The 26549-nt window shown below is 40.3% G+C and overlaps 1 protein-coding gene across 4 annotated transcripts in view; it reads left to right on the top strand.

Annotated features, from left to right (window-relative positions):
* The window catches only part of dst (dystonin), a 192119-nt gene that overhangs the window by 149143 nt on the left and 16427 nt on the right, over window positions 1-26549 (top strand). For all 4 annotated transcript variants that reach the window (XM_049481090.1, XM_049481088.1, XM_049481087.1 and 1 more), the window contains 26 exons: window positions 7668-7829; window positions 7918-8088; window positions 8416-8582; window positions 8877-9036; window positions 9235-9561; window positions 9703-9787; window positions 10406-10647; window positions 11577-11783; window positions 13426-13545; window positions 13659-13766; window positions 14379-14597; window positions 15048-15251; window positions 15834-16065; window positions 16168-16394; window positions 16511-16633; window positions 16998-17099; window positions 17958-18059; window positions 18504-18677; window positions 18859-19014; window positions 19187-19384; window positions 20015-20143; window positions 21329-21499; window positions 22192-22347; window positions 22578-22784; window positions 23838-23957; window positions 25576-25745. In XM_049481090.1, the coding sequence (XP_049337047.1) occupies window positions 7668-7829; window positions 7918-8088; window positions 8416-8582; window positions 8877-9036; window positions 9235-9561; window positions 9703-9787; window positions 10406-10647; window positions 11577-11783; window positions 13426-13545; window positions 13659-13766; window positions 14379-14597; window positions 15048-15251; window positions 15834-16065; window positions 16168-16394; window positions 16511-16633; window positions 16998-17099; window positions 17958-18059; window positions 18504-18677; window positions 18859-19014; window positions 19187-19384; window positions 20015-20143; window positions 21329-21499; window positions 22192-22347; window positions 22578-22784; window positions 23838-23957; window positions 25576-25745 (4439 nt within the window). The remainder of the gene's footprint in view (window positions 1-7667; window positions 7830-7917; window positions 8089-8415; window positions 8583-8876; window positions 9037-9234; window positions 9562-9702; window positions 9788-10405; window positions 10648-11576; window positions 11784-13425; window positions 13546-13658; window positions 13767-14378; window positions 14598-15047; window positions 15252-15833; window positions 16066-16167; window positions 16395-16510; window positions 16634-16997; window positions 17100-17957; window positions 18060-18503; window positions 18678-18858; window positions 19015-19186; window positions 19385-20014; window positions 20144-21328; window positions 21500-22191; window positions 22348-22577; window positions 22785-23837; window positions 23958-25575; window positions 25746-26549) is intronic.

Genomic DNA, 26549 nt, shown 5'->3' with positions numbered 1-26549 from the left:
ATTAAAAGGATTTATGTTAATAGAGCAACAAGCAACCATTTTTCCATGCAACTGTAATATTTGATTGAATAAATAGTATATTGAGAGTTATTTAACATTAAGGAGTAATTACATTCATTTTGTATTACATCTGGTTACATTTTCTTATATTTATAAGTTACATCTGGCCCTCAGAGGACAGCCAATATGCCAATGTGGCCCTCGGCAAAAATGAGTTTGAGACCCCTGCTCTAAAGGAACTCCTAGCAAGGGACTGGTATGAGAAGATTATTCCTCATGCAGGCCAGTGCTTTATTATTACCATTATTTTTATAGCCAAAAATGTATATAACAGTATTTTTTAAGATTCTGACGGTTTCACAGTATATCATGGTATTATTATTATTATAACTATTATTATTATTATTATTATTATTATTATTATTATTATTATTATTAAAAATTAAAAATGGGCTTTTATAAAGGTTTGTTACTTACTTTACTGTTGGGGGTATGTATAATAAAAAAAACACTAAGGATTTAAATTACGTTTTTAATTACTATTGGGTTTACTTTGTCTCACAAATTTGCACAATATATTAAGATATCATACTTCATTAACAGACAATCAGCTGAAGAATGTAAACTAAACTTTAAAAAGAGATATGCCAGCAACTTTAACATGGCTTTATTAATATTAAATATATTAAATAGTTCCATAAACAAACCTGAAATACTCAAGGTTTAGGTATTCAAATGAGATATTTCTATTGCACAAGTAAGACACAAGTTTAATATCCATTTACTATATGTTATTTTTGAATCTATTCCAGGCATTGCAGTATTAAATCAGGCACAATTCTCTTCTTTCTCCAGTTAACAAATAAATCCAGTTTAATGTGCATTATTATCATCCTTCAATATTAATATATCTGAAAGGTCTAAAGTTACTTTTTATTTTATTCTGATAAAAACACTCATACAGTGAGGAACAGCAACAGGAACTCTGTTGCAGTGCTGTTCTGATTTTCCTCCAGGCAGGACGGAGTGAGACGAGCGTTTGACTCCACAGAGCTGAGCTTCCAGTGTATTAGCTTGTTATGCTAACTGGCTAGTGTTAGCTTGCGAGCTGTATGCTTTTTTGGCAGTGCTGTTCTACACAGCGCTCCACAGCACCTCTAGTGGTATGGCAGTATGTGAAAAATACCGGTTCTAATTCATGGTATACTGTATGAACCGTAAGAAGCATTGACTCAACCTGTTAGCCATTGGCTTACCTGTGGGGAAAAGCCTGTTCATGGATTGGTGTGCATCTCCTGGTAGCAAAGGAGCCCCTGTCCGTGGGTCTTTGTTGTGGTCTGCTCTTCTCTGTCTGGCATGTCTTTTCAGCAGCCCCGAACTAAAGAATCAAGAGCTCTTCATGTCATTACTTCACCGCTTTTTCAGTGACTCTTAATGTTTAGGATCTTAATTTAGCTCAAACCCTTGACTGGAAGTATTATTACAAAACAGTCTAATCACAGACAACTGCTGTTGGGGGGTGATGAAATGTTCAGATGTGGTTTATCATGCCTATTTATATCACTGTTAATTATACTGATTTTGTTGTTTATGAACAAAGTAGATGAACTCTGCTTTTATTGGATGATTTAGGCCACCATGACACCATGCTCCTCCACAGCAAGATTACCCAGCTTCCCACAGCAATGCCCCCAGGGGTATTTGATACGGTTCTAAAAAAATCACAATATTTCAAAGTATATTTGCATCAAAAATATTCTTGGCTATGTGAAAAACACTGAAATTATAAAAGAGTTTTATTTGGTATAACAGTTTCAGACATTCAGTAGAAACAAAAAAATGTGGTCAACAATAGCTTACCAAAATTCAGATTTTTTTATAAAATAATAATGTAGCATAAATAATAAATCTTCACAACAACAAAAAACACCATAATTCTAATGCACAATATTTAGTGCATGCATATAAGCTGCAAATATAATTTAACAAATAATAACCCTAAAGCTTCAAAGTAAATGGCAAAATACAGGATTTTTTAAGGTTTCCAAAATTGTGATGATCTTATCGTAAACAGTGTGATATGGCACATGCCAAGCTGGGTGTGTGTAAATTTTGGGCTATAAATCAAAACTTTATTTTAAGAAAACTCTTCACAGCATTATTTATAGCTCTATATTTTCATTATGGAGGCAGTGTTTGAGATTCATGGTATGTCACTTCTTCTGTACTGAACTCTAATTATTCAAATATACCAAGATCCAATTTAGTTGTAGCTTGGCTCATTAGATAAGCTTTTCATTATGAATGAATATTATAATAACACTGTGTTTTAGCTCTAGTTTTTAGAGAGGGCATCTGGGAAGCTGGATCTTATTCAGCTTGGTTCTGTGGTTCTCTGGGTGGTAGGATCTCTACATTTCTTGGTTTTAAACATCAAAAGTGTGCTGGCATTGTGAGAGGAATTTCTGGATTGTTCACAAGTTCAACAAAAATGTAAGATTCACCCCCCCCCCCCCCCACTCCCCCCTCCAGCTTTTAAAAAGACCTGAAACAAAGCCCAACATTTCACAGCTGCTGATCAGCTCCACTCCCATGTGCCATTAATCAAACAAGCTGGAATAAAGTTTATTTGAACACTGTGTTTCAAACTGTATAATTAAAAATGTGAATTATTTGGTCAGGATTCTTACAGTTTTAAAATAACAAAAAAATATATATAAAAAATACATATTACTGTTTACTATATCAGTTCTGGGTAAAAAAAAAGATGAAATCTGCATTATCAAGATTTAAAGTAGTAGTATATTAAAATATCCTAAAAGCGTTCAGACGCTTGCAGAACTGAAAGAGGCTTAACCTATATTTCAGTGCGCAATATTAAATCGCCTATTTATAAATGTAGGTTTGTAAGGAAAGTTAGGGCATTTGAAAAAATATATAGAGTTTGTATCTGAAACGTCTGCTCCTGCAGTCTAGCCGGGGTGATGTTCGGGGGCATCAGCTGCAGCTGATCATTCAGGCCCCATGCTGCTCGTACTCTCGCTCTTTTGTCTGGCCGCTGTGGCTGAGAGGCTCCTCGCTGCTCCCTCAGCTGCCGGGTCAGAGTCATCATTGTTCTCACAGACACGGTCATTTAACTCGGGGAAATTAACCAGATCGATACGTCACAAAAGAAGGTCGGGGCGAGATTAGGAATTTTAATTTGGTGACTGCTCTTGACTATTGAGGATTATACAGAGTAAAATGTAAGACTGTGTCGCTGAGCGTTACTGTAAATTCTGTGGCACTTATCAGCAATAACACACCAGGCGAGCATTACTAATCGCATTTAGGCCTTTTTGTCTGATCTGACTATTCAAGAGAAATCAGGGAACAGTGGAGCCATTGAGTTCACAGGGCTATCGGAGACGTTTTGTCTAATTTTTTCTCTTTGTGACAGATTTGTAATGTTTCTCTCATACTTGCTGTGTGAAATACTTGTGGGAGGTGTGCATTTGAGGGGGCTGTATCGGGGGTGGAGGGTGATATGATGGGGGGTGAATGCTGTTTTCCACTACTTGGCTATGACCTCAGCATCTTCTGTGAACCTGAAAGAATGTCTCTCCTCTGAATCATACCCATTACAAACTCTGAAGGTAATGGTTGGGAAAAGAGCCTCATGAAGTGAGGTGAGTTTAGTCATCATGTGGACTTTTTCGTGAAAACCCCCAGGTGGAAACATGAGACCCCTCTGCGCCAGAACACAGAGTCTTTTGCGCATTGTTGCCCGATGATGGCCTCGCCATTTTATTAGGATCCTGTTTCATGTGCTTCGACTCTAGGGAGTTGAAACAACACCTAATATTCATGTGCAATTGATCTTAACCGTGAGGACTGTGAAAAAAGGGTCTGTGAAACTGTGTTCAGGACAACCTTTGTTCTCTCCTGAATAATAGTTGTGTGTTTCATTGACTGGGTCTATTGTTTGTGCAAGCAGTGAAGAGATACTGTTGACAGAGGTTTTTTTGTCCCCAAAATAGGCCAGGGTTCTAGTCCCTGTTCATCTGTTCAGGCATGCGTTCTCTTTTAAAAAACTAGTTAAAACAAATGCTGTCATGCGTACAGTGTCAACTCACAATAGAGTATCCTTTCTCATAAATTTTTTTCCTGCATTTACAGTGCAAAATGCAGCGATAAATAAACAAGCAACAGTGCTAAAACCTGTTAAAAGCAGTGTACAGGTTTGTATGTGTTGTATTGTAAAAATAAAAAGTTTGAATTTTTTTGTAATCAAGTTAGTTCAAGCTAAAGAGACACAAAAGCCTGTTCTACTGAAAGAAAGAGGAAGATGAATGCTCCCTCTCCAATGCCTGGATTATGTCATAAGTATGTGGGATTCAGATGCTAAATATCCTTTCTTTAAATCCCACAGATCTCTTTAACCGCTTACTCGCCTTTGCCAGCTTCCCACTTTTCTCTCCTCACAAGCAGAGAGAGTGCACTCTCTTACTCTGCTGGAGTTGACAGTAATAAAAACAAAAAGGAGTTCTTCCTTTTCTACCGGCTCCTGCCCTGCTCTTCTCCCTGTCTGCTCATTTGCTGAACTGGGCTGAGAGCGTAGTGTTATTACCTGCCTCCACTGCCTCCCCTCACATTCCAGAGTAATTAAGAGAATATACAGACTGCTTGACAGCTCTCCACATGATAACACCAGACTGGCCTTATCAGAGAGAGAGAGAGGGAGAAAGAGAGGGAAGGAGAGGAGTAAGGGAGGGAGTAAGCATATCTATTTCTGCCCTGTGTGTGATGTCATCTAAGAGGGAGTTGTTTGCTCCTCAACTCTTTTTCCCCACCTTCCCTTTGCTCCGCCGGTGGAGGAGGACTTCTATCAGAGCAGAATATGACTAAGATGTTAAGTCAAAAAGCCACGGAGACAGAGAGGAAGAATTAAAATAGGGTCAAGCATCCACCAATCAACATGTGCTCTCAGCACAAATGGAGCTGTGGCAGATGTTGCCGGAATAATGAGAGGGAGGCGGGGCTTTGAGGCTATTGCCAGGAGGGTGTCTGTCATTGCCGGGTGGACCACAAGAGAGGCAGGAGCGGCTTTATGTTTATCGCGGAGTCCCGGGGCTTTGTTTTCACAAAATTGAGGATTTCCATCAGGATTATGCCACCTTGCACTGGAACTACTTTTGTGGAGACCCGCTGTTGACCTTCTCAGGAGGATGTGAAAATTCAAGCGTTTCTGTTTACAGGATGTTGGTGATGGAACGTGGGACCAAGGAGCCAAGCAACAATGAGCAAGTTCTGACAATGAGGAAACTAGAGGAGTTAGCTGTGTGGAAAAAGGGGCTGTAAAGGAATTAAAGTGCTCTGTATTCTGAAGAGAAATTTCTAACCTTTTGGTTGTGAGAAGCTTAAAGTTGTTTTATATTACAAACAGCTCTTTGTAAATCTTATTTTTCTACTTCAAACTGTATTTTCATAAAGTTAAGCTCATTTATATGTGCATATAATATTGCTTATAGAATGTATTTTTATATTTATTTTGATATTACCTCATTTTGAGAGAAATGAATGATGATGCACTGCTTTAGAGCTTAATGTACACAAATAATGCATGTTAATGTGCATTGTAGCCTTTTCTGCTTTCAAGTGGAAGGATTGTTGCACTGAAACTTTTACCTCATTTTTTAAATGTATTGATGTGAAAGTATAAGCCTTTGTCAGAATGGGTAAACCACTTAGCAGACCGGACTGCTTGCGGCAGAACCCCTCCTGCGTGGGGAAGGGAGAAGAAGAGGACCTGAACATTGATGACTGCTACGTTCCTCAGAGGTCCATTTACGACACAGTTCGGCTCAACGAGCAGATCGACTCAGGTTCGAAGGGGAGCCTGGCCTCCAGGCATTTTGTTGGCACTTTGCCTTACTCACATCGCACTCTGGACACGAGTGCACTCTGTGGTAACGGGGTCCTCGCTTCATCCAGTGCTTTCGAGTTGCGTGGGAGACTGGACGATCGGGGACTGTTTGACGGGTTGAAATTTAACGGAGACGTTATCCGGGTATCGGGGACCATTCAGGGTAAACCACGTGTTCAAGGGGACAAAAAGGAGCCCCTGCAACACCGACGTTCCTGGAGAAGTTTTGCGCCAGCCAACCTAAGTGAATATGGCAGCTGCAGTGGGACACTGTGCACGGACCAAGTGGACCAGCAGGCCCTGGTTGGCCGAGTGGGCAGAGGACGGAGTGTGAACAATTCTCTGACCTCGGAGGACGACTCTGGTCTTTGCAGCCCAACTGCAGACCGAGAGCGGCGTAAGCAGCATTCTCAGAGGAGACCAGGGCCAAGCACCAGAAGCCTGTCCTCCTCAGAAGCTGTACATGTGTCTGGAGACCTGCAACCAGAGCGATCCGTCAGTTCAGGGCACGAGGAGTTTCCCTTCTCACCAGTCAGGGACTCTGTGAGGGCACCAGCTGTAAAGTACTACTTAGCAGTGCAGGAAAACCAGCAGTTTGCAGAACCACGGATCATAGACCCCAGCAATTCTGAACATGTAGTCACTGGTTGTGATAGCCCTGTTGTGGAAAGCAGGAGGGTGTCAGGATCAACTAACAGGACACAAAATTTTACTCAAAATGGTCAACCGAGGATGATCTCAGGATACAATGAGTTGCCTACAGTTGAACTGGTGGAGGACACTTCGTCTCAGGAAGAGTTTGAGCTTTTAAGCGTGGTGGTGACGCAACCTCTAGAGACACAGCCTCTGGAGCAACACGTCACTAAAGATGTGGAGTCTTACGAATATGAACAAAGAGCCACAGAGATCAAAATGGCTGATTTGGAAGAGTTTTTGTTGGCTGTGGAAAGAGAGACAGGTGTTGCCAATGGACTAAAACAGACTATTACATATGTGGGGGATGAGGAGATAGAGGACTTGTTAACATCATTAGCAGCATGTTCCCAGATGGATCTCATGGGCTTGCCATCCTCACAGGTGTCCTAAACTTTTCTTACCAGGCTCAATCTCTTTGGGTGAAAGTGGCATATATGAGTAGCATTTCCTGGGAAGTTGGATTGTACTGCTATCTATATCTGATTATGTGCTGCCTGAAATTGAGTTTGTTGCAATTGTCGCTCAGTGACTCAGCTTCTATGATCCTGCCCTGACAGTGTGTGTGTTAACTCACATAGCAGCTGCTCTTTTCTAAACTGCCTTTTTCTAGCAGTTTAATGAAAAGTATAAACATAAAAGGTAAAGCTAGAGTTATCCATACGCCAGATTACAGAGGTACATCAGGTAAAGGTACATATTGTTGTTTTGCTTGAAAGGTGTTTCTAAATTAAGTACTTTTAATTGAAATTGATGATATTGAAGTATTTTTGATAGACTGGACAGCAAGGGTTTAAATGGCACTGTTGTGAATTATTATGATATCCTGATACAAATTATCCAGTTCGTCATGATAATAACTAAACACAGTAACACAGTTTCAAGCACTAGGGAGTTTTCGATATTAGGAAAGACAACTGTTCTATACACAAACCTACCAAAGGCTAATTAGCAAACAATAATTAATGACCATGTCATCTGAAGTCACACAGTTTCTAATGAGATTTACATCAAAGTTTCCACTCAGTGCTTGAAATGTCTTACTATATTTTCCACTGACTGACTGCAGGTTTTCCAGAAGGAGGCCATTGAGTCACTGCAAACACAGTTGCAGGAGCTGAACTGGCTGGGCCAGGGACTTATTCAGAATGCTCCTAAAGGCACCAGCACAAAGAGCCTTGAACATGACCTGGAGGAGGTCAACACCAGATGGAACACCCTCAACAAAAAGGTGAAATTCAGCAACATGAACTGCTGATATAAGTAAATTAAATTTTGAGTCTTAAGTCTTAAAACCGTGATCTATTTTGTGTTTTCAGGTAGCAGAGAGGTCAGCGCAGCTCCATGAAGCTCTGCTGCACTGTGGCAGGTTCCAGGATGCTCTTGAGTCTCTGCTAAGCTGGCTGACAGACACTGAGGAGCTTGTGGCCAGTCAGAAGCCACCATCAGCCGAGTTCAAAGTCGTCAAAGCACAAATTCAAGAACAGAGAGTAAGAGCTCCTCAGTTCTATAGTAGTATTTTTCATCACCTAAAACTGGCCATGTTTAAAGCCAAGTTAGCGAACAAGCAAATATTATAGGCACATATAGATGCATATTCAACATTTCCAGCCTTTTAAATTATTTTAGGTTACAGAATACTGAGACTGGTCCCACTGAAGATGTATATTACTAGTCGTATCTGTTTTGTATCTGTGTTATGCAAATGTGATGCTTTCTTTGTTGGCACTTATAGTAACGTACAGTTATAAATTTGGTATATTTGTGACGTGTGTAGCAGTGTGTATGTTTATTTTTCTGCGTTGTGTTGTGTCTAGCTCTTGCAGAGGCTGCTGGATGACCGCAGACCTACAGTGGAGCTCATTAAGAAGGAGGGGGTAAAGGTGACAGAACTAGCTGACTCTGTTGATAAGGAGAAGATTGGAAGGGAGATTGAGTGCCTTGGACAGAGGTGGGACAATCTACTCAAGAAAGCAGAAAACAGGTAAATTTAAAACGTTTTCTAATTGGAGATTTTATATACATAATGTGTGTTTTTTTATTACTTAAAACAGGTTGAAACTATTATAATTGAAATCCCCACATTTATAAAATAAAAAAATGTCCTATTCAGTTTTCAAACTAAATGACACAACTATCCAGATATGCTTTGCTCAGCGTTTTGCGTGTCTCAGGATGTCTATTTTACTGGTTCCTGTTGTTTAAGTATATGTCAGTTTGCCAGACACAGTGTTAATCACAGATTACACATTGTGCTGTTATACTTCTTTCCTGGCAGACGTAAGCAGCTGGAAAGCATTTTGGTGGTGGCCCAGCAGTTCCACGAGACTCTTGAGCCATTGGTCGAGTGGCTCACTGCTACAGAAAAATGTCTGGCCAGCTCTGAACCCATTGGTACCCAGACCTCCAAGCTGGAAGAACAGATCAGCCAGCATAAGGTATCTGATCCAGTGTTTTCAGGAGTGATTCATATTACTGTAGGACCCATCCTTTTGATTCTGTTATTGTATGTTTATGTTTTTGTCACATTAGTTTTTTTATTCTTTACATTTTTCATTTGTTTATTGTTTCATTCTCTATATGTTGGTTCAATCATCTTCCCCACCCCCCTCCACTGCGCCATTCCTGGTAATCAGGCCTTAGAGGAGGAGATTATAGACCACAGTAAAAGCTTGTATCAGGCCATGAGTCTGGGCCAGGCGCTGCGGACAGTCAGCTGCGTGGACGATAAGGAGCTGATCCAGGCGAAGCTGGACAGCACTCAGAGCGGCTACATAGAGCTGCAGGAGCGCTGCCGCAGAAAAGCTGAGCTGCTGCAGCAGGCGTTGGCCAATGCCAGGCTCTTCGGGGAGGATGAGGTGGCTCTCATGAACTGGCTTGATGAAGTCCACAGCAGACTCAGAGATGTCTCAGTCCAGGACTACACTCCGGCTGTGCTGGATAAACAACACGCTGACCAACTGGTAGAATTTAGCTCCTCCTCTTCACGCTTTCCTCCTCATTTATTTCTATTTATTATCAGCATCATCTCTTTGATTTATGTTCGCTGTGTTGAGTTGTTGATGTGAAGTGGTTTTGTTAACTGAGGTGTTTTCTATGGCTAGGCGCTGCATGAGGATATTGAGTTGAGGAAACAGAATGTTGATCAGGCCATGCAGAATGGACTGGAGCTGCTGAAACAGACCACAGGTACGATTTTTTGTTTTATTTTTATTTATGGAGATAAGTATTGCTAAGGATTTGGGGCTGAGATGGGGGGAGGGGCTTAAAACAGCAGTTTAGTGTTCTGGGTATGACAAGACATTATGAACAGAATACATATTGGTAATAATCTGTCTTCCATTATACTGAACACACATTAGGTTTTACTTCTTCAGATGGCATTATCATTTTAAACCGGCATTATGTTTACAATTACAGGTTGAACACTTATCAGAGTTATTTACAGTATATTCAAATTTCATTCATGTATTAAATACTTGTGTTATAAATGAGAATCTCATTTACCTATTAAACACTTGAAAGCTACATATTGAATACACTGACATGCCAGAAATCAAGGGGATTGGTTCTGGTATTTTGTCCAATGACTGCCATGTCCCATCGAAGCTCTACGTTGACCTCTTCTGCCAGACACTGCCATTTACCCTCACTCACAAGATAACACCTCATACACTTGTGGGCATTCCTAAACCATTTATTAGTGTTATGTTTTTGCACCTAATTTTCATATTGTACACTTACCGATGTATCATACTGGTATCACACTATTTAATGTAGTATAATTTCTCTTTGTTTTTGGCGCAGGGGATGAAGTGGTGGTTATTCAGGGTAAACTGGATGGAATAAAGACGAGATACGCAGAGATCAGCACAATGAGCAGCAGCGTGCTGGCGACACTGAACAAGGCCCTGTCTCTGGCCACCAAAACGCAGCACACACACGAGGAACTGAGCTCCTGGCTGGAGAAAGTGGAGTCTGAACTGGCTGTGTTTGGAGCTCAGGAACCAGTGGGAGAGCAGCTCACTCAGGTGCAAGACAGGCAGAAAGTGAGTACAGTACTCATATGCAAATGTTATTTTACCAATAAGAACAGTAGTATTTCCTCAGCAAGGAGATGTACTAATTGGTACCCAATAGCTTTGGTTAATTACGTTTGTATTAAATGAGCTAAATTCCATTGTATAATGAGTCTATTTATTTTGTTAAGTCAGCATCCCAGCATGTGACCTCATAAAATGTGCACACATGGGTCTTGTGAGGAAGCTCTCGGTTAGAAAAGTCTAGACTTGATTAAAATTACATTGATTAAAATAAATTTAGATCTAAATTATGTTTCAGTGTAAAGAAAAAATAGAAATAAATAAGAATTAAATGTATTATTACTACTTGTATGTTCATTGAAGGGAAATCATTTGTTTAACATTGTAATTTATTATTTTATTTAACTTTTATATAACTTTTTAAATTTCACAAATCAGATGCAATAGAAACTTATTGCATGATGAGAAAGAGTGTACTCTGCCTCATTAACTGGGGTGCTGCCATGTTTTTCCAAATGCAGTGAGTTGGAAAAAAAAAGCTTATGTTGAATTAATTGATAAATGTCTAATCTATAGACAACATTACTCACTCTGTGTTAAGTGCAGACATATACAATAAAGAAAAAAAAACAAAGATTGTCCATTACAGTGGACGCAGGGTCTGAATGGGTTAAGGAAAGATGGGAGCCAGTTAGTATTTAGGAGTTGGCATGGGATCACATTATGCACCTCCACGTACCCACTAGCTTCCATCATTCATTGGTATTTTGAGTGTTATGCTACAATTATGAGCTGTTTGTTATGGCTATTCAGCTTGTTATCTGCACTTGTGTAGTACACAGTAAAACTCTGTGATACATGGAAATTGTAGCTATTACGGCTGATCTGCTGATCTGAGCGAGAGTCACTCTAACCCGGCCTCTCTGACTGTCCAGGCTCTAATGACTGAGGTTCAGGGTCGCAGGCCAGTGCTGGACACTCTGAATGAAGTGAGCAGTGCTCTGCTGGAGCTCGTGCCCTGGCGTGCCCGCGAGGGCCTGGATAAACTGGTCACAGAGGACAACGAGCGTTACAGGTCCGCCAGTGACGCCATTGCCCAGCATGTGGATCATACAGGAGCAGCCATCCTAAAATCACTGCAGGTAATAATGCTGAGCTGTATAAATATAATAAACAAATAACGAACACTACCATCGCCCAGCTGTGCTGTGGGGTAATGCCCACCCATGCTGGTGGTACTGATGTATCCTTTGCTTTATAAGGTTCTGAAAGTGCATGGATGCTTTTTGACACATCAGTGTGAAGTGAAGTAAAGTGTCAAGTAATTAAGGTTGCTATTTTTATTATGATTCTTTAAATCCTTCATAAACCCAGTTTGAATTGGATTAATTTGTCAAGGATTGTAAAAATAAATGTAAAATAAATGATCACATCCACACATTCAGAGATGGCAATAAAATGTACGTGACCTCAGGTTTGGGGGAAGCAAGTCTCTAAAAACAGTTTGAATCTTTTTTTTTTGCACTCCTGAAAGTGTTTAATCAGTCATTTTCAATGTAGAGTGACATTTGCTAAAAAAAAATTAAATAATAAGACCACTACTGAGTTCTGCATAAAACAGCAGGTAATTCAACCTGTAGTGTTCTCCCAAAGGTAGTGGGGACAAAAACAGACATGGCTGATTTTAAAGCAAATTAATACATGAAGAACACTGCAGGAGTCTGTATAAAGGTAATCCTACCTGGATAAAGCTGTAATATGACATATTACATGTTGTAAGTTGTTTCTGTGATAGAATCTGTGATTGTAACGGTACGTGTTCACTGGAACTTAAGCCTTGAAGCATCCTATTTATTTTACGTTACGTTGCGTTGAACACAGCCCCGCCCTGCAGCGAAAAAATTCAGCTCAACTTTAGTCAAATGAATCCAGCGACCGTGCTTAATTCAGCCAATCAGGAACCAGTAGCCTGCGATAACAAGATACACATAAGATCCCTACACACACAGAAAAGTCGCCTTCAAACAGAAAAGAAGCTGAAAATGGTGGAATATGGATGTATAGAACTTTAGATTACAGTGAGGTTGATTAAAAATTAATAATCTTAAACTTATGATTGTCTGCTACTGTAGCTTCATTTGAATTTAGAAACATCACAGACATGCCCACACGCAGCAAGCCAAGAATGCATGAAAGAAAAGTGCTAATAGACACGTATTGTAAACGTCTCATTTAAATATAGCTTTACAATTGTTTTAGACTATGTTGTTTTTTCATTATTATTATTTGTGTCAATTTGAAAGATAAACGGGGCAAGTTAACTTTGCCGTCAATCTCATAAAGAATTCTTAATATATTGACTCCATGTGCTCTTTATCTCCTTGTTATTACTTTAGATTTGAATTAGAGAATCCACATACATGTATTGTTCATTCATTTATCATCTACTTGAATTTTGCTTGTAAAACACATTAATCCTCCAGATCTTTTCCACTTTTACAGCCTTTAAAATTTAATACACTTTGCTTTTGGAAAGAAATGTGAACGTGTTAATCTGACTAATCTGTCACAAACTAAGTGATCATGCAAAGTTGAGGATAGTGCGAGAAGCCACCAAGACACCTAGAGCTTTGATATGTTTTGCGTTGTGCACTTCTACAGTATTAAATGTTAAAATTATTAAACAAAAGAAGTAACGTGTATCTGTGCTGCAGGCTGTTTGTATGAGCTCAGGGTTTTATTGATCCTTGGTAATGCCTACTGTTTCTGTTTCCTGATGTTCAGTTTGAGCAGGCAGCAGACACTGAGCTAGCCTGGCTGACTGAGGCAGAGAGGAAGTTGTCATCTCTAGGGGACATCAAGCTGGAGCCGGAGCAGACCACCGCTCAGCTGCAGGAGCAGAAGGTCAGTCTGAACAGACCCCGATCATTACTGGCTCACACCACAAGTAATAACAGAAAGCAGCAAACATCTGCGTGTGACCCGTGCCATAAACAGCAGCACTGTGTCTTTTCCAGAGCTTCTCCATGGACATTATGAGGCACAAGGATGCAGTGGATGATATCGTGAAGACAGGCGACGCCATCATGAGCAGCAAGGACAAGGCGGAGAAGCAGGCTCTGAAGGTCAGGAAACAACCTTCTCACTGTGATCAGATGCGATTCAAACTTACAGCTAATGTTACCTTATACACTACCGGTCAAAAGTTTTAGAACACCCCTATTGTTTAGTAGTCCAGTAGCAGAGTTGTATGGCCCAGACAAGCTTAGCAATGACTTTATTACTGTACACTCACACCTCTTCTCTTCACTGCTGAAACTGAGACTTAGTCCAATCTGAAGCTGAGCTGAAGGCAGGTGTTGCCATGTAGGTCAGCCAGACCTCTTTCTGTATCAGTCTTCTCTAGTGTTCAGAGTACATTTTATTATTTATAGTTACTAGTTTTCTAGTTATTATGGTGACAGTGTAAATGTGCTGTGTAATTGTTGTGTTGTGTAAATGCTTCAGAAAACAGTGTGTGTGAGTTTGTGCTAAATTTGGAGTCAAGTTTACTGGATATTGTACCATTTTAGGTTATTCTCTTTAGAGCCTAAATGGCAAAAATCAGCTAAAATAAAAACTGGGGACTGGGGGTGTTCTAAAACTTTTGACCGTTAGTATGTCTATCAGACATTGTCCTTTGGTGAGAGTGGAGTTGGAGGGCTGTGAGTAATGTGTGACTCTTGTCAATGGAACAGGGTAAGGTCCAGTCTCTCTTGGAGAAATACAGCGCAGTGAGTCAGCTGAACTCAGAGCGCTGTCTGCAGCTGGAGAGGACCCACTCACTGGCCTGCCAGTTCTGGGAGACCTATGAGGAGCTGTGGCCATGGCTTCAGGAGACCCAGGCTAACTTTACCCAGCTTCCACATCTCGCCATCGAGTATGAAGCACTTAGACAACAACAAGAAGAGCTGCGGGTAAGAACTTCATGCAGACCAATACTGGTTACTGTGTATGAATGCAGCAATCAGAGAGTATTCTTCATCCTAATCATTTCCAGTCAAAGCTGTCAATACGTAAATGATTAGGGGGGAAAAGGAACCCAGATTCAAACCACACAAATCATCCCAAAAGCCCGTCCACTGCTCTGTTTCATTACGGTTTGTAATTAACTCAACAACTCACTGTGGAAAAATGAACTGAAATGCCCACAAATATATTTGCAGAAATTATTACAGATTTGACGGAATGTGGAGCAAAGTTTTCTAGGGGTACATAATACACATATATATATTGTCAAATTCTAGAAACGTCTATTTCAACCATACATAGCCTACATGTAACGGCCATTGAATAACGGATGGTATCTGACTTTTGCACAGCATATACCACTCCAGTGATCTCTGTCTTTTTTTTTTTTCTTTTAGCAACTGAGGGAGCTGATTGCGGAACACAAGCCGCACATAGACAAGATGAACAAAACTGGTCCTCAGCTGGTAGAGTTGAGTCCAGTGCAGGGAGAGCCCATCAGGGAGAAATACCAGGCCACTGACAAGCTGTATGCTCAGCTTAAAGCAGATGTTAAACACAGAGCTGCTGCACTTGACGAGGCCATCTCCAAATCCACACAGGTAAGCTGCTTTCTTAGGTCTTAGATTCTGATCTCTTTGTCACTCTTCCTATTTAATGAATGAACTTTACTGAACTTTTTTGATGTACTAGTTGAGCCTTTGTATTGTATGTGAAATTACATTGTTTAAATCAGTCAGATGACCAGAACGAACTACAGAAGCAGTGCTTAGAAGTATTGTTTGAGACCTGATTGCCATCATTTGGTCCTCACCAAATCAAAGATAAAAGTCTCTGAAAGCAGTTCTTACATGGTCCTTTAGAACAGTGACCGCTCATTAATGAGGTGTGACGTCATGGCCTCCTGATGGGAATCAACTTTTAGCTTGTTTTCAGGAAGTAAAAGGATGTATCTGTCATGAGCGCTGATATGAGCAGGAGGAAAGTGGTGCATAGTTTTCACTAAGAAGCTTCCTGACCAGGTCATGTTCAGCTGAATTGATTGCCTGCTGTATGGAGTATGAAAGGTCCCTGGCTTAATTAGTTTTAAAGAGACAAGATACACTGAATAATGAATGTCTTGCTGCTGAGGTCTGCACTGTGTTTGTAACACTGCTGTAAATGTTGGCCTTTTCCTTCCAAAGTTCCACGATAAGATTGACCCTATGCTGGAGTCTCTGGAGCGTATAGTGGAGCGTCTGCGCCAGCCCCCCTCCATCTCTGTAGAAGTGGAGAAGATCCGTGAGCAGATATCTGAGAACAAAGCTGTGAATATGGACTTGGAGAAACTGCAGCCCGCGTATGAAACTCTGAAACAACGTGGAGAGGAAATGATCACTCGTTCTGAGGGAGCAGACAAAGACCTGTCTGCTAAAGGTAGGCACTGCAGTCATCTGCAGTCACTTCAGATCACAGAATTCACATTTAAAGAAAATGTCCTAGAGTCTCACTTCCTTTTACTCCATTTTTACTTCAAAGCCGTGCAAGACAAGCTGGACCAGATGGTGTTCCTGTGGAACGACATCCAGGCTCTTCTGGAAGAGAGGGAGGCTAAACTCCTGGATGTGATGGACCTGGCAGAGAAGTTCTGGTGTGATCACTGTGCTCTTATTGTCACCATCAAGGACACACAGGACCTGCTGAGAGAGCTGGAGGAGCCTGGTGTGGATCCCTCTGTTGTCAAACAGCAGCAGGAGTCTGTAGAGGTCTGTGAGCTGTAGACATATTAGCATTAAAAAGTATACAGATGATCTGTTTAGTCTGACTAGTTAGACTTCTTCAGTTCACTCATGGTAGTTTTTCTGGGTTTTGCTGGCCACAGTCCTACAGGGAGGAGATTGATGGTCTTCAGGAGGAGCTGAATGTGGTTCAGAACCTGGGGACAGAGCTGATGACAGCCTGTGGAGAGCCAGACAAACCAGTGATCAAGAAGAGTCTGGATGAGGTAAAAGAGACGGAGAAACAAGAGAGCATATACACTGTCCTAGACATGTAACATTAGGCTGATTGTTGATGTGACTGAATATTGTGATTTCTAAAAAAAAAGTTAGGCAATATATTGTTTTGTTTAAGAACCACATCTTTGTTTAACCACTGCTTTTATGAACCACCATCAATAAACTTTAATCACAATTTGGAAAGACTGTAAATGTAAAACAAATCACTGTATGTACATAGTTCAACATACAACTGTGCATAATATATATATAGCTGTAGGTTAATAAATTATAAAAAATCCTGAATTCAATGATCACTATATATCTGGCAGCAATATTAAGACCTCATATTATCTCTGTTATGCGTTTTAGGTGAACGTGGCATGGGAGACTCTAAATAAGACATGGAAGGAACGAGTGGAGAGGCTGGAGGAGGCCATGCAGGCTGCTGTGCAGTTCCAGGACGGTCTTCAGGTACACTGTGACCTCTTTATGACACAAACAGATTCAGTGCACTTAGTAGTTCATCATAACATCAGTGACTCTGGTGGTTAGATGATGTTAAACTTCCATTTCGTCAGCGTGTTATTACTCAGCATGACTCATTTGCTTTCTTTGTGCTTCAGTGGAAAAAATGCTGAATGCTTGATATTGGAGCATGGACACAATGTGTGTTCATTTCACACTATATGACAGTATGTTTTAAATTACTTTACATTACGTTTGGCAGAAGCTTTTGTCCAAAGCGACTTAAAATGTTGATGTACATAGAGTAGTAGAAGTTTAGGGTTAAAAAATAATAAAAAATCGTCAGGGTCTAAAGGAGGTCAAAGAGAAATAATGGGATGGAGGAGTAAAGGAGGGGAAGAAGGAAATGAGGTTAGAAGTAGTTAGTGTGTTAGTTAGAGGTGTTTAGAGAGTAAGTCCTCTTTGAAGGGGGAGTTTATTAAAGATAGTGAGAGATTCTCCTGATCTGGTAGTGGAAGGTAGTTAGTTAGAGGTGTTAAGAGAGTAAGTGCTCTTTGAAGAGCTCTGTCTTCAGGTGTTTATTAAAGATAGCGAGAGATTCTCCTGATCTGGTAGTGGAAGGTAGTTTGTTCCATCATTGGGGAACTCTGTATGAGAACATTTTGTATCAGCTGTAGTTCAACAATTTACATGTTTTTGTTTTTTTTTTTGTACATGCAGTTGGCTGAAGTGATAATCACTTAAACCGCTTCAAAGTGAAAAATTGATGGCCTTGGTTGGATTAAATCAGGGTAAAAGTTCAGTGCGAGTCAAGTCAGCATTGTGTTCTGTCAGTGACAATAAAGTGTCATTCCTCCTCTACAGGGCATGTTTGATTGGGTGGATATTATGGAGAGCAAACTGGATTCGATGTCACCCGTGGGCACAGACCTGGAGACTGTGAAACAGCAGATTAAGGAGCTGAAGGTATTACTTTTCTGGTTCACAAATGTATGTGTGTGTGTGTGTGTATGTGTGTAAACTGCTTGTTCTTTAACCTGCAACTACTGGTTGTTCTTGGTTCATATTGATCAAAGCATAAAGGCACGTTTCGGTGATCCCACCCAGCCCTGCCTTGTCTGCTTGTTTGATAAACATAGTGGCCTTACAGACCAAATACCAGCTGTGTTTATCCAGTGAGCACTCACTTTATTCGCTGTCCCACAGCTAGTTCAAAGGTTCATTGTTATAAACATTGTATTGTTAATAAATATAATTCTAAAGAGAAGAAGACAAACAGACCTGCACTCTCTCTGATGTTAGTCAAATATACCTATGCATACATGGCTTATCTAAGAAGTAGGACGGGTGATATTGAATGTTTTGTCTGGTCGAGTTGGTGACTTTTGTCTAATGGGAGTGTTTGTGCAGGAGTTCAAAGGCGAGGCCTACCAACTTCAGATTGAGATGGAGAGGCTGAACCATCAAGCAGGGCTGCTTCTAAAGAAGGTTCTGGAGGAAGGTGACCGTGTTGCTATTCAGGAGCCTATCAATGAACTAAAAATGCTCTGGGACGGCCTGGACGAGAAACTCATCAACAGACAGGTAATGATTTGACTGTTAAACCTTCCCAGAGCCATTCCTTCTGTACTACTGCAGACTGTCCTCATTCTAGTGTTAGTTATTGTAGATTTTATTCTGATTCTGTTTGTTAAACTAAATCATTTTCTATAATATGTTGATTACTGATCACTGAAGTCTCATTCATTCTCTTAATGTCTTGCAGCACAAGCTGGAGGGAGCATTGCTGGCCTTAGGGCAGTTCCAGCATGCTCTAGACGAGCTTCTGGCCTGGCTTACTCACACTGAAGACCTGCTTAATGAACAAAAGAAAACCAGTGGAGACCCCAAAGCCATTGAGATAGAGCTCGCAAAGCACCATGTAAGTGCGGTTAGGGTGGATACATATACTAATGTCATGTTTGTTTTTTTTTTTGTTTTATGTGAATACTGTCCTCTCCATCAGGGGCCCACAAAACATTTCATTTAATAATACAGGTATCAGAAAAAAAGAGTTAAACTCTTTAATAAAGCTCTGTGTCTTTTATCTCCAGGTGCTGCAGAACGACGTCCTGGCCCATAAAAGCACGGTTGAAGCAGTGAACAAGGCAGGGGGCGATCTAATGGAGTCCAGTGCAGGAGAAGAGGCCTGCGGGCTGCAGAGCAAGCTGGAAAACCTCAACCTGCGCTGGAGGGGCATCCTGGAGAAGACTGAGCAGAGGAGGCAGCTTCTGGACAGCGCTTTGCTCCAGGTCTGACTCTGACATATAGCTTAGCTCACTGGCAGCTCAGAGGAATGTGAGGGTTTGTTCGAAGCGCTGCTGTGATTGATGATGCTTTCAAAAGAAGCGAAGAACTCTAGTCGAGGAATGTGAGGGAGGAAGAGGGAAAATCTTAGGCTTTCAGAGATCTGCACTTACACACAAATATACAGCCATGCACACACTTATACGTGCACACACACACTGGGGGATCCCTTTGATATAAGATTTGAAATAGAGTGTGTTTTTGTACTAGCAGTTGCTATTACATTCTTTTTATTCTTCTGTTTTATTGGAATTGTAGTTTATGCTGTCCAGATTAATAAGGTTTGATCTTAGCAATTCTGTTTTCATTGGCCTTTAAAAACTGGACAATACAATAACTCCTTTTATTTCTGTTTAGGCTAATTTATAGACGTTTGTTCCTCAAACTAAATTAAATGTTTTTATGCATATACAGACTCAGACACCATTATTCTAGCTGGGAGGTTTCACAAACGTGCTGTTTTTATTCCCCCCTAGAGATTAATAAGAGAAACATCCATGTTTTAAACTTCTTTTCACCTCTGCTAATGAGTCTGTGGAGTCTATTGTCATGACGCTGTCTGCATTGTGTCCTAGGCCCAAGGTTTCCATGGTGAGATTGAAGATATGCAGCAATGGCTGAAAGACACAGAACGTCAGCTTTTGGCATCAAAGGCGGTTGGAGGCTTACCAGACACGGCCCGCGAGCAGCTTAACGCCCATCTGGTATGTATTTAAGACTCCGAAAGGCCCACTACAGATGGCGTGCTCGTACCAGTTCAAGCACACCCAATTTCATTTCAGAGGTTTTTTTTTTTTTTTATGACAAGTTGTAAACAGTAAATAAAACTGTGTGAATAATTAGCACCACTGTTTAGATTTAGATACTCCAGTCAAGTTCAACCTGGATGTGCAGAAAAAATGTTCATCACTGTCTTCTCTAATGTTTGGTTTGACCCCACACTCTGCCCCTAAAGCCTTTTTCACACTTCATTACCTCATTATATAAACCCCAGCTAATACGTCATAGCTGCAGTGACTGAAACACAATGATCACAGACGTTAGCTGCAGCAAAGACTGACCTTTCTAATAGAGCAGAACTTTCTGACAAATCAGATCTATTCTGGGACCAAGTTCAAGATCATTCATGTAGCCTAAATCACACTTTAAACAACAGGCATTGTTACAAAGCAGCTTCATAGAGATAAGGGTACAATTCAGACTCAATAGCGGAATCCACCCTTCCTAAAAAAAAAGCCTAATGGGTACAATAACAAAAAAAAACAATAAATAAAATATTTTATGCAAGTAAATATAATACTATAAATAACAACATCCAGGGCCTTTGCAGATATTAAGGCTTGTCATGTTACAGTACACAATTTAGAATAGGCCAGAAAGAAAAAAATATCCAGTTGACAAATGGAAAATTGTATCTTAAACTACACCAAACAGTAGGTGCCATGGAAATATATATTTTTAGTCTGTACCCAGATTAATAAAGATATTTAAAAAATAACTGTATTTTAAAAATGTTCATCATCTATGAAAATGACAGTAAGAGTAAAAGTGCTCAGTGACATCATGATCATATATGTATCAGCAGATAACTGCTTAAGCATATCATCAACATCAGATATTGTTAAATCATTTAGTTTGTTTTCATGCATTGCTAGCCAAAAATAATTGTTTTATTACTGCAGTGCTAATCCAGGTACAACTCACCCCAGTTTCTAGATTTTACATAGGTTCATTTATCAACAATTAACATTAAAAATATATCACATATTATTATCTTTATTAATAATAATAATAATAATAATAATAATAATAATAATAATAATAATATTAGTGCTAAAATGCTGTTTGTATTTAATTTAATATATATTTATGTGTGTTTGCGTGTACAGGAGCTGTGCGGGACAGTGGAGGTGAAGGAGGAACTCTATCAGAATCTTCTACACAGAGGTCAGCAGCTGATCGCCCTGACGCCTGAGGGTCAGGACAGCACCACAGAGCAGGACCTCCGTAACCTGAAGGACAAGTGGGAGTGTGTGCAGACCAAGGTGGCTGAGAGGAAGGTGGGTGCTGCTTTGAATTGGTTCCAGCTGCCAGCGTGGCTCAGTGCCTCGTGACCTCAGGTCCCACAGACGGAAACGGCCGATCACGCTGATCTGTGTTTGAAAGCCAGAGCTGTGAATTGTGCTGATGTCAGTGTGGATGTGGTCAGATGGGGCATTTTTTCTGGCTGGGCTGTGGAGCTCTGGGACACTGTATGAAACAATAGGGCCTGTTCTGTGAAGTCAGACGTACGCCTGTGGTTCACAGAACAGCGGGTTAAGCTGTGGAGTGAAGAGAAAAATCTGTTCTGCTCTGCTCCTGCTTTGGGTATAAATCTAATGTTAATGTTCTTTTTGACAAATAAATTATAATCAAGAATATTTGCTGTGTTCATTTTGACCAAAGAGCTATAGGCTGTTTTTATCATTTTTAAAACAATAAATAAATAACAGCTATTTTGGATGCCTTTGTTGGGCTTACATTGGAGAAAGCCGGTTATGGCCAGATGGCCCTGTGTGAGTCAGGCTGCAACACTGAATCACAGGAAAGTGATGCTGTATTTATGTTTGTAGGGGAAATGTTTCTTCATATTATAGTGCTCGATGAGTGACACATCCTTTCCCTGCTCAGTCAGAGAGAGATCTTAATTCTATTGTTTTAGTGTAATTATGGCTTGAATGACTACAGCTGTGTGTGTGTGTGTTTGATGTAGGTGAAACTGGAGGAGGCATTTGCGATGGCCACAGATTTCCACAACTCATTGCAGGACTTCATTAACTGGCTGACCCAAGCTGAGCAAACCCTGACCATGGTCTCCCCAGCGTCGCTCATCCTGGAGACTATTTTGTTCCAGATTGATGAGCATAAGGTGTGTGTGTGTGGGTGGGTGTGTGGGTGGAGGTGTGTGTGGGTGGGTGAAGGTGGGGGTGGGTGGGGGTGGGGGACCAAGTTTTGGAATTGAATGATTTGATGGCATTCTTATTGAGTTTTTATTTATTTTTTTATTGTTTTTGTCCAGTCTCTGTAGTCAGTACGTACAGTTGCTGTTTGTTCAGATCAGATGGTTTTACTCTCTACTAAAGCTGGATTTCCCTGCAGGTGTTTGTGACAGAGGTGAACTCACACCGGGATCAGATCATCGAGCTGGATAAGACAGGAACCCATCTGAAGTACTTCAGTCAGAAGCAGGATGTGGTGCTGATTAAGAACCTGCTGCTTAGTGTGCAGAGCCGCTGGGAGAAAGTGGTGCAGCGCTCGGTGGAGCGAGGACGCCTGCTGGATGATGCCAGGAAACGTGCCAAACAGGTGGCGAACCTCTCTATAATAGATCATACAAGATTAACTCTTTTATACCATTTCATCATCTACAGTTTGCTCTTTCCTGGAAGGCTTTATTAAGACTAGATGCAGCTAGTTCAGTAGATGATCCTACATTTTTTTATTTCAGATAAAAGGTTCATCACACACTGCCTGGCCAAAAAAAGCTCACACACTCTAATATTTGGTTGGACCGCCGTTAGCTTTGATTGTGGCACACATTCACTGTGGTATTGTTTCAATAAGCTTCTGCAATGTCACAAGATTTATTTTAATCCAGTGCTGCCTTAATTTTTCACCAAGATCTTGCAGCAGCATTGATGATGGTAGAGTCTGACCACTGCACAAAGTCTCCTCCAGCACATCCCAAAGATTCTCAATGAGGTTAAGGTCTAGACTCTGTGGTGAACTTTTAATCCATGTGTGAAAATGATGATCTCATGCTCCCTGAATCACTCTTTCACAATTCCAGACCCATGAATCCTGGTATTGTCATCTTGGAATATGCTCGTGTCATCAGGGAAGATAAAATCCACGGATGGAATAACCTGGTCTATATTCAGTATATTCAGGTAGTCAGCTGACCTCTTTCTTTCAGCACATACTGTTGCTGAACCTAAACCTGCAGACCACACATCATTTACTTACTTAAATCCAGGTGGAGACTTTCTTTTTTGGCCAGGCAGTGTATTCATCTGTGATTTTGTTCCAAACTTTCTGTGTACAAAGTCGTACTTATCTTACCTGTTATCTGCTACTGAGGACACAATGGGAGTGTGGTGGAGCTGTATATAAAACATTAGCATTAGAGCTTACTAAGCAAATTGTGCTTTTATTATTGTATTTAAAGATTGTGTAGATGCAGTAGATTCATTTTTAATGTAGGCATATGTTGTATCCAGTACGTCTGTGTACGCTCTTTTGTTCTCTGTCTTGAGCCTTGATCCACTAATGGTAGTCCTGATTTTAAATAGCTCAGCCTGGACAATAACCAAAACACTATTAAACGAGAGGTTCTCTCCTCCTACTATTTCCCTACAGTTCCACGAGAGCTGGACTAAGCTGATGGAGTGGTTGGAGGAGTCTGAAAGGGCACTGGACTCGGAGCTGGAGATCGCCAATGATCCCGACAAGATCAAACTGCAGCTGGCTCAGCACAAGGTGACTGTGATCTCATCTCACTCTGTTCTCTTTGAACGCAAGTAATGACAGTCTTCCCATCATCCTGCTGATCTGCGGGGCCTTTGTGTCGCCTTTATCCATTTCCATGAACTCACATGCCTCACATCTGCAGAAGTACAGTAAACCATGCCCAGGCAAGGTGTGAATCACCAGAAACCAGCTGCTCTCTCCATCACCATCATTGTGTTCCTCCTTTTGGCTGCTCTGACTCACAAAGGAAGTATCATCTGGCCTCGGTGATAGTAATTCTGTTAAGCCTGTGTGCGGCCGGGCTGATAAAACATCACCCCTCCTCAGCATTAGTGATATTGGGGCTTCCATAATGCTATAATAATCCCTCTCTGTGCTGAATAAATTAGGCCAAGCCCTGATCTCTGATACTTTTAATCCAGGGAGATTGAAGGAATGCAGGGATTCTGAGACCCCCCATCGACACATTCAGTTTGTTTTTCTACACATTAGTGCACTATGTCAGTTCAGTTATCAGAGCCACTGATAAACAGAAACAATATTTTAATTGCTTCCTAACTGCAGCTCTGTAGAGATTCTTGCTGATACAGAGCTGATATTTAACAGCCTTTTTCTATTATAATAAACTGATACTTCTGATGTGAGTAAAACTGAATAGTCTTTATACAAATAATAAGCTGAGAATTGTATTGTTTACAGTACTAAAGGCTACAGCGCCTTTAGACCCCATTAAATCCTCAAAATTTTTGTGATATCAATAAATATTACTTCATGTACCTACTATATTTATCTACCAGAATTTAGTTTTGCCTACAAATAAAAAAATAATGTTACAGCATTGTGGTGTAGACTGATTTAAACTCCAAATTACAAACGGCAAATCTGTGTACTTCTGTAAGTAAAGGTGCAGCAGTGGAACATCACTGGGTGGTAATGCTGCAAGCAGATTAATTTACCCAGTTGTGAATAAAAGTGTAGGTTACAGATTAAACATTAGTCATTATTAGATTTGATGGCCTGTTAAACCTGGTTACATTTGAAGGTGTGAGGCTAAAAAAGGCTTATAAAAATGTATTTTTAAACTAAATTTGATTTTGGTAGTGGATTACACTGAAATATGAGCACAAAGCCCCAGGGACTCTCATCTGAATGATACCGTTCACTTTTAGCTGAGGTTTTTTACTGTTGGCTGGAAGACATTTTTGCATGGGGAAGAGGTATAAACAGATATATTATATTAAATATTATTATATAATATCAAATATAAAACGATTGCATTCATCTTTTCAACCATTGACCATTAAAAACTTACAATCAATCTGCATAACTAAATTTATTGGAGTGTTTTATACATTTTAGGTGTTAAAATTGCGGGTGGGCAGCCAGTTGTCCTGTTGGTCAGGCTTTATTATGACTCAGTCTTGTTGTGGGTGTATAGGAGAGAGAACAGCAGCGTGTAATTAACAGCTCAGCGGTGTAAACTCAGCAGATTCCTTCACTTTCTGTTGAGTCAGTTAACAGAGAAGCCGTGCCATTTAACTCCATTTCCCTGTACCAGATCCAGAGTGTATGTCCTTCAGCTGACTCTGAGTGTTAAGTCTGACTCTGTGTTTTTGGGTTGATGCAGGAGTTCCAGAAGGCGTTGGGTGGGAAACACTCTGTGTACGATACGACCGGACGCACAGGCCGAGCCCTCAAGGACAAAACCTCCCTTAAGGATGACAACCAGAAACTGGACGACATGCTTTGTGAACTCAGGGATAAATGGGACACAGTTTGTGGCAAGTCTGTAGAAAGGTATGATGGTTACAGCACGTTTGGTAAATCCTGCTCTGGCCTCAGAGTTCTGTGTGCATATTTATTTCCGTGATGTTTATTATGTCTTTATCCTGCACCAAAATTTATAAAAAGTCATAAAATATCACATGATTGACCACTCTTGACACACAGATAATTAACATGTTAATAACATAAATCTATTAGTAATTATTAATAGTTGAATATATTATTTTTAGATCAATACAAAAATATAATAGGAATCTTATTAGTATTATATTATATTATAATATTCTAACTAATTTTTTTTACTCTTAAGCTTGTTACCTACTAAAGATGCTTTATTTGGTGAATTCTAGTTAATAGATTTTTGTCTTTTTTTTTTTTCAAGCAAGCAAAAATATTAAGCAGAAATCTGCCAGTGGAATAAGACATTATAATAGACACAATGATGTAATATGTTAAATAATTGTATAATATTATAATCTGACTTTTATACTATGATTTGTTTATGCTAAGATATATTATTTGCAGTGAAGTGAGTGTTCCATTATCACCAAAAAGAGTCAGTATAACAAGAAATGGACATTTTTATTCACAGAGAAAAATGGTAAAAAAGGTCATTTTAGATCCATGCGCTAATTCTTACAACTAGTGCTCACTCAGCAAGCCAAGCCCCTCCCCTCTAGAAAGATACTTTATTTTAGGAAAATTAATATTAAACTATAGCTGGAAGGATAAATCTCCAGGACCAGGGTAGAGTTTAATTATCTGGTTTGACAAGCAGACAATTCTACACCAGAATGAACCTTTGGCCAAGAATCC

The sequence above is a fragment of the Astyanax mexicanus genome, chromosome 7 (genome assembly GCF_023375975.1).
Source record: "Astyanax mexicanus isolate ESR-SI-001 chromosome 7, AstMex3_surface, whole genome shotgun sequence".
NCBI classification, from domain to species: domain Eukaryota; kingdom Metazoa; phylum Chordata; class Actinopteri; order Characiformes; family Acestrorhamphidae; genus Astyanax; species Astyanax mexicanus.
Note: the sequence above shows the minus strand (reverse complement) of the source record. Positions and strands in the feature narration are given on the sequence as shown.